The sequence below is a fragment of the Plectropomus leopardus genome, chromosome 24, assembly GCF_026936395.1.
Source record: "Plectropomus leopardus strain MGB_pleo_1.0 chromosome 24, ASM2693639v1, whole genome shotgun sequence".
NCBI lineage: Eukaryota > Metazoa > Chordata > Actinopteri > Perciformes > Serranidae > Plectropomus > Plectropomus leopardus.
This window is the reverse complement of record NC_142199.1, coordinates 4,249,226-4,263,994: the sequence shown is the minus strand read 5'-3', so window position 1 is coordinate 4,263,994 and position 14,769 is coordinate 4,249,226. Positions and strand designations below refer to the sequence as shown.

Sequence of the window (14,769 nt, the reverse complement as noted above, 5' to 3'; positions counted from 1 at the left end):
TCAGAGAATTTCCAAGTTTTTACCTCCGTAATTTACCGTTTTAATCTCAAAGGTATCCAAATTTTTTTATCTTGTGAAACTGTCACTTTAATGTCAGAATATCTGAGTTTTTATCTCGTACATTTACAACTTTAATCTCAGGAAATATTCAGGTTTTATCTAGTAAATGTATAATTTTAATCTTGGAGGGTTTTTTATGGTAAGATTATTTTTATGTATATATTTTATTTATTTTTTTTACTTAGAATGAACCATCATAATTAACTTATCACAGTAATGAAAAATTAAATAGATGACAATTTAAAAGTTTAATTTATTATCTCTTCTGCGTCATCATGCAGAGTATGGCTCAAAAACACTATATCCATATATTCTGGCCAACAACATGAGTACAGGACAGTGAACCTTTAGTTTAAAATGATCTAAAGGTATTTTCCAAAGTAAACACTTACAACAAACACTTTACCATCGCAAACTTTCTAAAATCATCTCATGCCACCCTCAGCACCAGATCCACTGGTGCCACGAGGTTCAGAACGAGGCTGAACTGTGTTTCATCCCACTTTTTTCAGGTCAGTTGAGTTAACTTGCCTCACAAACCTACTTATGCAACCACACTTCCCCAAACAGCGTCCCAAAGTGCCTTTTGCATCTGCTGCAGGCTATATCTGTTACACCCTGTCTGAAGCTTCAGCAGCGTGACTGCACTTGTCAAACATCCCCACACATCAACATGACACGCTCCATCCACTGCCAATCTGGGGAGTCAAAACGGATCGACGTGAGGCCGAAGACACCCGATCGGCCGCTACGTTTTCATCCAGAACTGATGCTAGATTTCTGAACATGACACAGTCTCCTTCTGCCCCATTTCTGAATACCCCTGGGTGATGCAGTGTGTAAGGAAGTGGCCTAATCAGTGAACAGGATGTGAAATGCTGTGTCTTTAATGGCACAGAAACATCAGACTCCTGCCTGTCTCTAAGTTGGCCTTTGACTAATTGTGCAAGCGTATTGCATCAGAAGAAATCGTCTATGTTTAGATTGCATTTCAGTTTGGTCCCTTTCCGCTGGAGATTAGGAGAGGAAGTAAAACCCCTGGATGCAGAGATAGGAGGTGGGGGGTTTATAGGAAATTGAGAGTAAATGATTAAAATGGATTATAGCCGTGTGCCTGATTGCCCAGACCCGATTCCTAAAACACAGACACCCTTTTCCTCGGGGAATAGAAAGTGCGAGGGATGAGGTAGTGGATGGATCGGATGTGATAAAGATTAAGCAAACGCATTAGAAGCCAGATATCAGGGGTATTCGGATAAAAGCAGGCGATAAAAGCCAAGCAAACTCCCGCTTTTGACAATTAAACAAACCAAATTAGTCTTTTTGCTGTCGGCCGCCCTCAAGCTCCAACAAGCTTTAGCATGCGAGATCATAAAATAAATTCAAATGCAATAGTTGCCCATTGATTTCAGTGAAAAAGGCAGTTATTCATAGTTTTTCTGTGCTGTTACCCTTCAAAACCCAGAAAATCAAAGCTAGAGACAATCTGTCTCATATTAGTCAATGAATTCAGCTGAGATGTTTAACCCTTTGAAACCAAAGCAAACAGGCTTGAACACAGGAAGAGGGCAATGACCAATGACAGAAACAAGCAAAATGTTTGCAAGAAATAGTAAAAAGTAAAAGGAAATTACCTTTTAAAAAGGGAAATAAATTAGAAAAGGTCCTTAAAATATATTATCATAACTCAGATAATTGTAAATATTTAATCATGATAGTTATGAATATATTTTTCTAAATTTTCTAATTTCTTGCATTATGTTTGCAAGCTGAAAGAAAATAGTTCCAACATGAAACTGCTCACAACAAAGTCTGCAGATTTTCTTGATTCATGATTTCTGGAAAGAGACATCACTGTTTTTCAAACTTCCTTTTTTAGGCATTTTGAGCAGCACAAGCCGCATACCATCTCGTTCCATTGTATTGGAGAGAAGACCAACATCTCTGCGGACGATATCTTCAACACTCGGCAACTCACACCAAAACTATCTAGACTGATAAACAGCACAACAGCTAAGAGGAAAAATACGTATTTTTGATTTTGGCATGATGTGTCCCTTTAAGATACTATCATAGCTGACAAATTTAAAGGCTCCTTTGCCTCTCTGCGCAGCGCAGGCCTGTCCTCGCTCCCCTCCACATTCCCTGTGATTTACACCAAAAGCAATTACAGATATGTTAAACCCGTTCGGTGTTGACCTACGCGGAGTGACACGCGTCAACGCCTATGGTCCACACGGCCCCCAGCCGGCCATCCAGCCAGTCGGCAAGCCAGCCAGTGGGGTGGAAAGGATATAATCAAAGGAGGCCAGGAGGACGCTGACATCTGGGAGTCTTTGTGCTGTAGGCCTAATTAGATGCCAGGGTGGAGGGAGGAGGCGCGGTGGGATAGTGTGTGTGTGTGTGTGTGTGTGTGTGTGTGTGTGTGTGTGTGTGTGTGTGTGTGTGTGTGTGTGAGAGAGAACAGAATGGGAGGTTGTTTGAGGTATAAAGGGGGGACTCCCTTTTTTAACATCTGCTCCAGGAACAAGGAAGGGCCCAGCTGAGGTCACACAGCCCCAGACAGCTCCAAACTACAACAGGGAGGGATAACGTGAGGGGATAACAGCTTAATGATAACACTTAAACCCATTGAGAGATCGCCTCGCAGAAAACAGACTGTGAGCCTCATGGATAAACGCCGATAATAAGCCCAGATTGTCCATGAATATGGATCGTCATGGCTCTGGTTTGATACTGTTCCTTTGTAAAGCTGGGAAGAATTAGGCAGCTGTGCACTTAACTGCAATCACCAACCTTTTAGGACTAATCCTGCACATACAGTAAAAGGTCCGCTGAAGACACACTGTTGCTCCGCCCTCTGGCTTTTGGCTCCGCAGCGTTACAGAGTCTCTGCCACAAGTGACAATACTGCCCTTTGTACCCAGTACAGTCGGGCATTCACCCACGCATTTCTCATTTCACACTGTGTAAAGAGTCGCCACAAGTGAGAAATCTTTGTCATGGTGCGTTCACACACAGATATCAAGTGGGTGAAGTGTGCGGCTTGAACTTCGCCCCCTTTTCTCATAAAACAAAACCTCCCACTGCAGTGACATTTGCAATAAATGAATGTCCTACATTTGTTTTGTTTTTTTTTGCTGTGAAATGATTTAGTCACGGGTTATACATTAACCCTTTGCAAACTGAGAAAATTGGCTTGATTTCTCAAAAAAGGCAATGAGTAACTGAGCAAAAAATAACCCAAAAAAATAGGAAAAAAGAGTAACATGTACAAGAAAATTACCTGAAAATTAGGGAAAAAACATTAAAATAAACATTTTTTTTAAATGCTTGAAAAAGCTAATTATTTCTTAAGATCTTAAATATAGAATTATGTTAATTCTCAATAAAAAATGTATAGATTTTTGTCTGAACTTTTTCAAAAATAATTTTTCAAATGTAATAATTCCCTGCAATTTGCAGGACATGTCTTGTGAGGTTGCCCATTGGCTTTTTCCCATGTTTTCAAAAGAATAAAAATAAGCTTACTCTAGTTTCAAAAGTTTAAATACTTGTAAAGGCATCTGAATGCAGCACAAGAAAAGTGATGCCAATCCAGGTTTCAAAGGGTTAACCCTTTTTAAAAAATAAAGGGTATTTCTAGATTTTTTTAGGATTTCAGGATGTTTCTATGATGTTAGCCCATTTTCTGGATTTTAGGACATTTCTAGGATTTAAGGATGTCAGGGCATTTCTAGGATTTCAGAACATTTCTAGGTTTTTAGGACATTAGGGGTTTAGCTCAGGCCTCTGTCTGGGGTTGCAGAGGATCCTTCACTAGCACTTTTTCTGATAAACCAGCTCTATTATTGATGCTGTTTTATGCACTCTGGCACCTTATGTAAACTAAAAGTACAAAAATAAGTTACCAGTGTGGATCACTTCATTTTTAATGTAAATTTCAAAATGATTCAGGGGCCGCACAGCACCCAGTCGGGTTCAGATTTGGCCCGTTGGCCATAAGTTGAGTATCACTGGCCTGAGAGAAGGGGATTCCAGGCCTCATGAGTTTTCAATTAGTGCTCACATTTATTATAAACCTGCTGAAAACACAAAGAAAGAAAAGCCTCTTGGCCAAATTCTATGATCAATAACGCCCCAAAAAAGAGCAATGCCAGGAAGTGCCAGGGCCTGAAAATGGATGGGATTGGACATTGATTGGTGCACCCCCTTTTGCCCCAGGAACCAATTCATTTTGTCTCCATGCCTTGAATGAGGGGGGAGCCTGAAACGGGGTCAGCGCAGAGGCATCCCCCACCGGTGCGGAGCCTAGCTCTCTCTTTATTTTTCTTCTGAATGATTCATCCAGATTGCCATGTCCGGGGAGAAGAATGAATGACCGGGAAGATTATACGTTTGAGTCTCGCTTTTTAATTCGCCCACTACACGGTGGGGAAGTGGGAGGGAACGGTGAGGGGGTGCCATTACTTTCCATTCATTGAGGAGAAAATTGAAGCATGCAAGTGTCTGATGTGGGGCTTAATGTGCGGAGAGAGAGGTCCATCTGTATTCTCACAGCACAGATGGTCGACGCTGATCGGATGTTTTGAGTCCCTCTGCTGGCCGGCCTGTCTGATCCTGCCTCTGCATGTGTCCCGGTACAGTTGGCACGACCAACTGTAGCCTGGCATGGCCTAACGTGGAATTACAGCGTCTGGGAGCCTCGAACAATAAACCATATTTTACACTGCTCTGTTGTTGTTTTTCTGCTGTCAGCAAACCAGTCATTATGCTGAATGTCTTTTTTCTGAATTTTTCCAGTGTGTGCTCACTCAGTGTTCAAACCATGCTGGTAATCATAACAAGTTTAAAGTATTTATCACATGAGCGTGAAAATGAGAGGCTTATCGTCAAGGCTAATGGGTCAGTTTAACACTCCCTTCAAAATTAATGTTGATGATGCAACTAAAGGAGTGTCTTAATCAAGACCAGGCAGAACATGTGCAAATCTTTATCACCTTCAAGATCATACTGCATGAGCTTGTGTGCATGTTAGGTATTTAAAGGAATACCTCAGCCCCCAAATGACCTTTGGTATGTCAATTACTCACCTCACCCCCCGTTACACTGTTTTTCTCGCATACCTTCACGGTGAAGGAAGATGCCAGAACTTTTAACAAAACTATATCAAAACATCAGTTTATAAACTCTCACACATCTCCTGCAGTATAATCCAGGTATTATTAGACTAATTATTGTCTTATCGGCCGACTACTAAGGTGTTTGTTTTCTGTTACCTTGACATGTTTCGACTGCTGTCTTCTAGCTGTCTTCCTCAGAAGAGTCACATAATGTTGTGATGTATCCTGTCAGCTGTTGTAGATAACAAAATAATTAGTCTGGTAAGTTTCAGTGGAGACTAAATGAACCTTTTCGGACTAATTCAGGTCTTATTTATCAAGTTGTATGCTCAGTACTTTCCAAACAGACACAGCTCTCTGATTGGGAACTGAGCTAAAATTGAAACATTTCTATGCTCTCTTCAAAGCCAGACTTCATTGACAAAAACAGTCATTTTAGCTCCTTGAACCTAGGAGCTGCTGGTCTAACGCTGCTTTGATTAGTTAGTAAGTTTGTGTTATGTGTTACTTTGATAAATCTGAAATAAGCCTTTCAAACACCAAAGTCACACAACGTCACAAACAAACTATCTGACTGAGGCAGCATTACATCAGTACCTCCTGTGTTCAGCACGGTAAAATTACTGTTTTTATCAACATAGTCTGGCATTGAAGAAAGCATAGGTTAATTTCAGTTTTAGGAAAGGCTGTTTTTTGGGGAAGCACTGAGCACACAACTGAATAATGACACTGGGATTATATTAAAAGAGTTGTATAAGAGTCTGTGGCCACAATTACACTCTCTTTTCAAGGAGGGAATATCACGCTATTATGCCACCTCCATGATCTGATTATAAGAGGGTGGGAAAAATCAATTCACATAAAAATCTCAAATCCCGTCTTTAACGATTCAGAATCGATTCAAGAATCCTAAACATCCATTATAGATTATATTTACTAAATATAGTCTTTTCTTAACCTCTAAAATTTTTATAATTGAGAAAAGTCTTATAATAATAATAATAATTTTGAGACCGTTTGTCGGTCCGTCTTACTTTTTTCCGGTGAAAGCTTCTGTCTGTGCCGTTTACGGAGATGACTCCGATGCATCGTAGCTCTTTTAGAAGCCTCAGTATCCAGTCTGGGAATTCGGATATTTTTACGGGACCTTGTTCAATAAATACATAGTAATAGATCCGATATTGAGTGTCTTCCGTCAGAATTTTATCCATATTTTGATGGTAAAAGTGCATTAGCATCGATGCTAAGCGCCATATTGGTTTCCCATGGTTCCATGGAGAGGTCAGCGGTTTGTTTTGGTCTTGTCGACCAATCGGAAGACGAGCCGATGCTTTGTATCCGCCTACGTATGCCATACGTCATCTGTTATTAAATGCACCATGATTGGTCGAATCCTACTGCATCTAACGCTCTGTTATTGGTAGCGCCTCCTTCATTAGAATAAACTCAGGTAGCCCCTATAATAATAATAATGATAATAATAATAATAATAATAATAATGAGACATGGGTAAATCAGGAGAAAGTGTAACAAGCAGCAGGGCCTCATATGTATGTAAACTCTGTGTTGACTGCACGCAGAGCAGACAGGAGAATCAGGGCCCTCTCTGACATTAGTTTGGCTTTTAATTGAACTTTATTTATCTATATATTTTAGTCTTTTTCACAGTTTTACTACTTTCTGTATTTTTTTAAAAACATATTTATTTACTGTTTTACTTTGTGCTGTTATCCTGTCATTAATCTCTAATTTACGGTTTGGGTATTTATTTATTTGTTTATGTATCTATGTATTTATTCAGTTTCATTATTCATTATTAATTTATTTACTTTTTTAATCTATAGATTTTATCATGCCTCTGGTGTTTCCACGCTTATGGCAGCCTTTCCTCAGTTCCTGGTTTGTCTTGTGTACTTTGTATTCCAGTTCATTTGTATGAAAAGTGCTTTACAAAGTCATAATATTCCAAAGGTATCCAAAGATATTCAATGAACCATTACTCACTGTGGCAACAAGACCACCATGCTCCTGCTAAACGCTTCATGCCAGGGACAACATGACTGAGGGAGTGAAGTTTGATCCTGTATATTTAATCAGGAACAAATGGAGCTCCTCTTTGTGTTTTCACAAAGCTGTGAGACATGCAGGAGGACTGTGAGGCTTTTGCAAATCATCTGTTGCGTGTTTGCAATAAGCAGACAAATATGTGACACCTAGCACTGCAGTTTTTAATCGACTATGCTCATATTCACACCAGATGCTCCGGTTCTGTCATCCACATTGAGATTTTAATGTTGTCTTTGGCAAGTGACGGATTTGACAAAATTTTCATGCAACCGTCGCCGTCATTCTGTCTCTTTGAAGAGTGTATTATCAATATTTGACTTGGCCTACTTGTCAAGCATGACTGATGCTCCATTCAATCAGTACTCAGAGAAAACCGAACAGACTGGTTCTCAGATGTTGTGCAAACACCAAAATTACTTCCGAACCAAGATAATGTCAAACAAGATAAAAGAAAACTATGACTCAGGATTAGAGCCACGTCAAAGAAAACAAAATGGTTAGATATTGAGAATAAGGTCATAAAATTACAAGAATAAAGTCAATTCAAAGAAAAAAAGTAATTAATTTAATTTTTGAAAACTTGTATTATTACGGTATTTAAATCATACATTTACTAGAAAACATTATGAGATTAAACTCATGAAATTATGAGAAATAAAGTCACGGAGTAAGACTGGGGAGTTGGGTAATATGGTAAAATCCCCATCCAAAATTTCCCATTTTTATCTAATATTTTCAACATTTTATCTCATAATTTTGACCATTCATCAATCACTTCTGATCATTCATTTATATTTTACCAACCCTGAGCTGAGCTCAGTCCAGTTTTCATCCAAACTGTGGAGCGCTCCAGTCTGTTTGTGAGTGCAGCCGCTTGAATTTTGTCATTTTTAAATTAACTTGGATAATGCATAGTTGTATATTTATTGTTTTCTTTAATAGCAATTATTGCATTATTGTGTTTATATATATTAACTATTGTCTGTTTTTGTATAGTACACTGGCCCTTTTTCTTTAATAAAGTCATGATTATTATTTATTATTATTATTATTATTATTATTATTATTATTATTATTATTATTATTATTATTATTATTATTATTATATTATCGCTTTTTAAACCATATTACCTGTCTTTCTGCTCTTAATGTGTGACTTATTTTCTCATAAAATTACCAGTTTACCCTCATAATATTACAACCTTTTTTACTTGTAAATTTCAGATATAATCTTATAATGTTGCTACTTTTTTTTCATAAATTTGCAGGTTAAATCTCACAATATTATGATATTTTTCTCGTAAATTTCCGACTTTTTCTTGAAACTTTACACTCATAACAATATGATGTTATTCTCACAATCTAATGACTTTTTTCTTTAACGTGGCCCTAATCCTCCATTGTAGGAAACAAGCTGCCAACATGAAAATGTGTTTCTCAGACACCTTTAATGATAAAGAATCTTGCCGGGACTTGTCTGAGCAGCTTTAAATCTCGTTTAGTCAGCAGTACTTAGCGGGTAATTTAACGTGGGGGTTTAAAAAGGCGGGAGGGGTTGGAGGTCTAGTGGAAAAAAGAGAAACAATGAATACAATGTCGTCATCCTGTTCATGAGGGGAGTCCCTGCAATTCCCTACGCTTATCCCACCAGATGCGTAGGATGCTTTAATATACATCCTGGAAAAAAAAAATCAACTGTGCTTCCTGTCGAGGGACCCTCTGCTGTAACCCAGCGTGCTTCGGCCGACAGCGTGACTCCGTGCTGAACTCTCTCATGATAGCGCTACAGGTAGAAAAAAGCCAGAAAAATATACTCAGAAGGCCCAGGGGGTGATGCAGCAAGCCAAGAGAGGGCAGAGGAATTTTCCGACCGTTATCAAAATACACAACCGTGCCCCCCTCTCACTTTGGTATGTGAGCATCATGCGACGGGCAGCTCACTAAATAACACATGAACACACTCATTTCATCGGCAGGCTGCTGCTGACAGCTTGAGAAACAGCAGTGTGTGTTGTGTGTGTTTATCTCTCTGCATGTTTTCCTGTGTGCTCTTTCTCACAGAAAAGTTCAGCTGTCACAGAGAAGTGTTAACAGCATTTTAAAACCATGCTCAAACAATCAGTTTTTCCCATTGAAAAGAAATATTTAAAGGTATTTTCGCCAGTTGAAGTGTTTTTGGGGGAGGTTTCTATAAAGACGTTGTTTTGGTAGCGATGATTTGTTTATATGGTTTTATGCTGTGTGTTTAAAGTTTATTGTGCTTTTAAAAAATGTCTGAATCTAGAAATTATGCTTCACATCAGGGATCAACTTGGCATGTTACATGTTTCCAGAATTTTAGGACATTTTTTTATGAATTTTATGAATTTAGGGCATTTTAAGGATTTTAGGACATTTCAAAGATCTTGGGATGTTTCTAGGATTTTAGGACATTTCTAAAATTTTAGGAGTTTTCTAGGGTTTTTAGGACATTTCTTGGGTTTTTAGGACATTTCTAGGATTTAAGGACATTTCTAGGGTTTTTAGGACATCTCTAGGATTGTAAGATATTTCTAGAATTTTAGGACCTTTCCAGGATTTGGGGAAATTTTGGGACAATTTCAGGACATTTATAGGATTCTAGGACATTTTTACGATTTCATGATTTTAGGGAATTTTAAGGATTTTAGAACATTTCTAGAATTTTAGTACATTTTAAAGATATTAAGATGTTTCTAGGATTTTAGGACATTTCTAAGATTTTAGGACATTTCTATCATTTTTAGGACATTTCTAGAATTTTAGGACATTTCAAAGAAATTGGGATCATTCTAGGATTTACGGACATTTCAAGGATTGTATGACATTTCCAGGATTGTATGACATTTCCAGGATTTTAGGACTTTTCTAGAATTTCGGGATTTTTAGGATTTAACAAAATTAATGTACAAATGTGCCTTTGAAATCTTGGATTAGACCGATAGGAACAGGCAAATACAATACAGATGAAATAAAAGCAGAAATGGTTTTGGAGTATCAAATAAGACGCTAAATTTGTTTGGGTGTGAAAGGATAACTTTAAAGCTAGCTAATATTAGCTCATTTTCAATATTCCCTTCTCATTTATCTTGAAATAAAGGACACTAGTTCATTATTTATCTATCTGTGTATCTGGCTGGCTACATTTTGTGGGTGTAAGCATAATTTTGAAAGCTTAATTTCGTGTAAATTTGAAGCTAACGTTAGCTAGCTGCAGCTAGCTAGCTTGCTTATTAGCTATGTAGCTACATCCCTTTGGGTGTTAACTTCTACAAAAACATTAGCTAACACTAATTTAGCTGTGCATTTTGTAATGTTTAAAGCACTCTAAAGCTCTGACCTCTTTTTTACACATGTTAAACGTTTATAACAGCTTCTGTGCTTGAACACAACCAAATATGCTAAAGTTGAGCTCGCATAAATATATAATGTTACTCACCGAGGGAAACCGCCAGCATTTGTTGTTTTTCTTGATAAAATTGCATCCTTTGTCAAGATGAACTCCAACTTAAACAAATTAAGCTGTCACATGCTTTGCACACTGCCGCCAATTTACCTTAATTGCCACCAATCCCCATCATGCTTTGCACCCACTTGTCCCCTCTCTATAAGTGAAGGTGAATCAGTTCAGCCTCTCATAGTGTCAGAAGACAAACAAGCAGGAGTTTAAACTCACTGTGCGTCGGCCGGATCTTCTCCACTCAACAGGTTTGTAGCTCCCAGACTCTCAGAGGTGTTTTGGTTGGGAAGACAACCTGATGATGTGGAATTTCCTTTGATGGCAGCTGAAAACATGCTGTCGTAAATTCCCCTGGAAGTGCTGCACAGAGGGGGAAGCACACACACACTCTCTTTAAACTCACTATCTGTGCTGCCGGTGCTGGGAGTCTGCAGCAACACCCAGTAAGACTTGTAAATAGATGGGAGGGTTAGTGGTGGTGGAGGGAGGCGGTTTGGGGAGGGAGGATAAGGAGAAGTTCCACATTACATCACCAGCAGCTGTTGACAGGCCTGTGTTTATTAACTAACTGCCAGAGCTGCAGGAGTCACACACGGCATGCCTCACACACACACCTCCACATGCAGTGACAAGACAAGACAGTGTGAGACATTTGGATAAGAGACATGCACCTATAATTTGACACGTGCATGCTTCTTCTTTTTTTTTTTTTTTTTTGCAAACACGCAAAAATAAAAATGCCTGAAATCTCAAATTTCGTTGTCAGGATGACTTTTCTGTCAGTTTGGTGTTACCTATTATCTGTTTACTCTGGCTTCAAGACTTGCTGACTAGCCGACACTCTTAGAAATAAAGGTGCTAACTAGAACCATATAGGTTTCTACGGCTTGCTTCCATAGGTCAGGGATACTATACTTACTTCTGTAGAAATGTCAGGAGGCCAGGGGCCAGTCGCATTGGCCCTATACATGTTTCAAGGATTTTAGAACATTTCTAGGATTTTAGGACATTTGTAGGATTTGAAGATGTTTCTAGGATTGTAGGATGTTTAAAAGGACGTCTCTAGGAATTTAGACATTTCAAGGATTTTAATATTTTAGTAGGAATTAAGGACCTTTCTAGAATTTTAGGACGTTTCTAGGGTTTTAGGACATTAGCTTGGACATTTTTTTCTAAATAAACAATTTCTATCAAGAACCCCTTTCTATTCCAAGAGTTTCGTTCTACTAAGAATCCATACATAGATTCAAGAATTTCTGGAGTTGTCCTCTCTCATTCAATGAGGGATGATCATTCATCATGAATGCAAAGTTTAAACATCGATCCATATCATCCTTTTCTTACATGCGCTTTTATTTTGAAATTCTGTGTCACCTTCACACAGCATTGGCAGATAATGACACAGTGGAGGCCTGCAGGTAGACTCCTCTCAATAATGACAAGCGGACAAGAGAAAGACGACGAGAAGAACACTATTTACTCTGGAATAAATGGATAGTTTATTTTTGGACATAGTACAAGTTAACAGACAGGAAGTGTCGCGTCTCTGCCGGACATCTCACTTCGCTAACTTCTAACAGCAACATTAGCTGCTCCGCTTCGAAAATGTTTGGCTGAAAAGACGTGAATGCGGGCTGAAAACCATCTGTGCTGTTCTGTGCTGGAGATGAAGTGACTTAAACCAGCGGTGAGTAAGAGAAAGTATAAGAAATAAATGTAAATTGGTTACGTTATCAGTAAAGGAAAAGTCCGTTAGCCGCTAAGCTAATGTAAACAATGTAAAATGCTAGAGGCTTATGCTAATATTGTTAGCATGTTGTATATGTTTGGGAAACACGACTTTTAAAAGGTTGCTGTTTCGTCTATTAACCTCGACATTAATTATTTAGCCGAGAAATATACTTTTGTCAAAAAATCTTGTTGTTAATCCACGTTTTGAGGATGTTGTGAGTAGTTTATCTTCAAGTCAGACAGTCCTGTCATTTTGGGGAAAGAAATCATTGTTTGAATTGAAATGAAAACATTTTTTCCAGAAAGTGTTTTGAAACACAATGAACCGGTTTTAATTATTGTCAATTATGTACATGTTTTGATTTTTTGTCCAAAGGCATTTGCATTTGTCAAATGAGCATATAATATTGGTTCATAACAATTGCTGTTCCCCAAATCATATCGAATCAAAATCATATCGTGGCAGTCTTTGTGATATCGGCAAATATTGTTTTGTTGTTCAAAGAATTGCTATAATATCGTACCCAAAAAATCAGCAAAAAGAAAAGTCTAAGAAATATATCTAAAAAATTAGCAGAAACAAATGAAAAAAAAAACAAAGAAAAAAGCACAAATAAAGAAACAAGTAAATGACAAGGAAAGAAATGTGCTTAAAAAATAAAAATAACATTAAAATATTTTAAATATTTAAGTAAGACAAAAAGAAATATATACATTTTTGGATGCTGTACATTAGTTTTTTTTTAAATAAAAAAATCAATCTACTAATTTCTTGCAATTTGTAACACACTTCTTGCCAAGTTGCTTATTGTTTTTTTTTTTTGCTTGTTTTCAAAAAAAAGCAAGCCAATTTGTTCAATGGGTTCTGAATAAAGCAAAAGAAAAGAAAAAAAGGGTTACTCTAACACCTACCCAATGGGTTCTATTGAGAACCCTGTCATACTCCAGGGGTTTCATCTCGAGCCCACCAAGGGGGGATTCTAAAAATAACAATTTATGCCATTACCCATAAATCTCTATCCCTGTAACCATAGTTTTAGTTCTCAATGAAAGTATTAATCCTTTCTTGGAAAAAGGGTTCTTCAGTAGCAAATGGTTCTTAGCCCTCCGGGATGAACCCCTTTGGGGCCTTTACTTCTGACAGTGTAGAGGAGCTGTTTTCCTGACTCAGATAGCAGTAATGGTATTACTGCGAAGCCGCTGCTGATGCATTCCTCAAGTGTCTTGGCTTGGCAGCGTCCCCAGCCTCTTAGCTCAGCCTGTATTTCTCTCCCTGCCTCCTCCGTCTCCTTTTCTTGCCTTCTCATTTAAATGGAGGCACATGACCTCCCGGCTTTACTGCCAAGTAGACTTCTTTATGCCGGCCGGGAGCCACCGCCGCTCTGCTTTCCATTGGCTTCTCTGCAGGGCACTCCTAGATTCCTCGCTGCCACCGATCCTCGTGGCCCACAATATGTTGAATCAACTCTATCCCAGATGTCAGTTTGAGTTTGCATTTTCTTTTTATAGTGTGTTTACTTTACTTAAATACACTTGTTTATAATGTGCTGCATGGGCATGAGAGCCAGGGGTGTTTAGAATTTGAGGACATTGGGAGCTTAGCCTGAACCTCTGTAGGGAAAAGAAATCGGTAAAATGTTTTAATAAAACAGCCCTGTGGGTATGGAAGGCATTGTTTCTTTAAAACATTTTGGTATTTTTTTCTTTTTTGCTTTATATTTTTTGGTGATATTTAAAACTTTTGGCATTTTTTTTCTTCTTTTTAAAGGTGTTTTTTTTTCTTTAAAAATTCTGGGGGATTTTGTTTTTCTTTTTTCTTTTTCTTTTTTTTTATCTAAAAAAATTTGGTAATTTTTAAAAACTTTTAGTGATTGTTATTTCCTTTAAAATTTTGGAGTGGAGAAAAAACGTTTGTGTCTTTTTTTTTTTTTACTTTTTGGCATTTGTTTGTTGCTTTTTTTTGTCAAATTTCTGGCCCTTTTTTTTTCTAAAACTCTTTGCTGTTTTCTTTTTTTTTGCAATTTTTAGAGAAAACAATTCTTCCGAACCTGCAAGACCACTAAAGCAAAAATCACCAAATATTTTTAGCTTTGGGGAGGATAAAAAAACAACAAAAGATAAAATAAACAACGGTCCTAAAGTCTATTCTTATTTTTGAAAGTATATATTTATTCATATGTAGATACATATTTAGATCTGGGACTATTGATAAAGCATTCAGGGCTGAAGCCTCGGACGCACAGGCCTAATGACGCCACTGGTCAGAGACTTTCAGCTTCAGCATCAGCCGCCCACTGTTTGTCATCCCGA

At 37.9% G+C, this 14,769-nt stretch overlaps 1 protein-coding gene across 3 annotated transcripts in view; it reads right to left on the bottom strand.

Annotated features, from left to right (window-relative positions):
* The window catches only part of LOC121962709 (nck-associated protein 5-like), a 190,666-nt gene extending 179,521 nt beyond the window's left edge, over window positions 1-11,145 (bottom strand). Inside the window, exons 1-2 of one of the 3 annotated variants that reach the window (XM_088074809.1) lie at window positions 6,218-6,368; window positions 5,340-5,415 (exon numbers count right to left, since the gene is read on the bottom strand). In XM_088074809.1, coding sequence (XP_087930935.1) covers window positions 5,340-5,347 — 8 coding nt within the window. In that variant the 5' untranslated portion in view covers window positions 5,348-5,415; window positions 6,218-6,368. Of the gene's footprint in view, window positions 1-5,339; window positions 5,416-6,217; window positions 6,369-10,944 lie in introns of those variants that run through there. The other 2 variants (XM_088074811.1, XM_088074807.1) reach the window with 2 other exon arrangements.
* Between the last annotated feature and the right edge of the window lie 3,624 nt (window positions 11,146-14,769).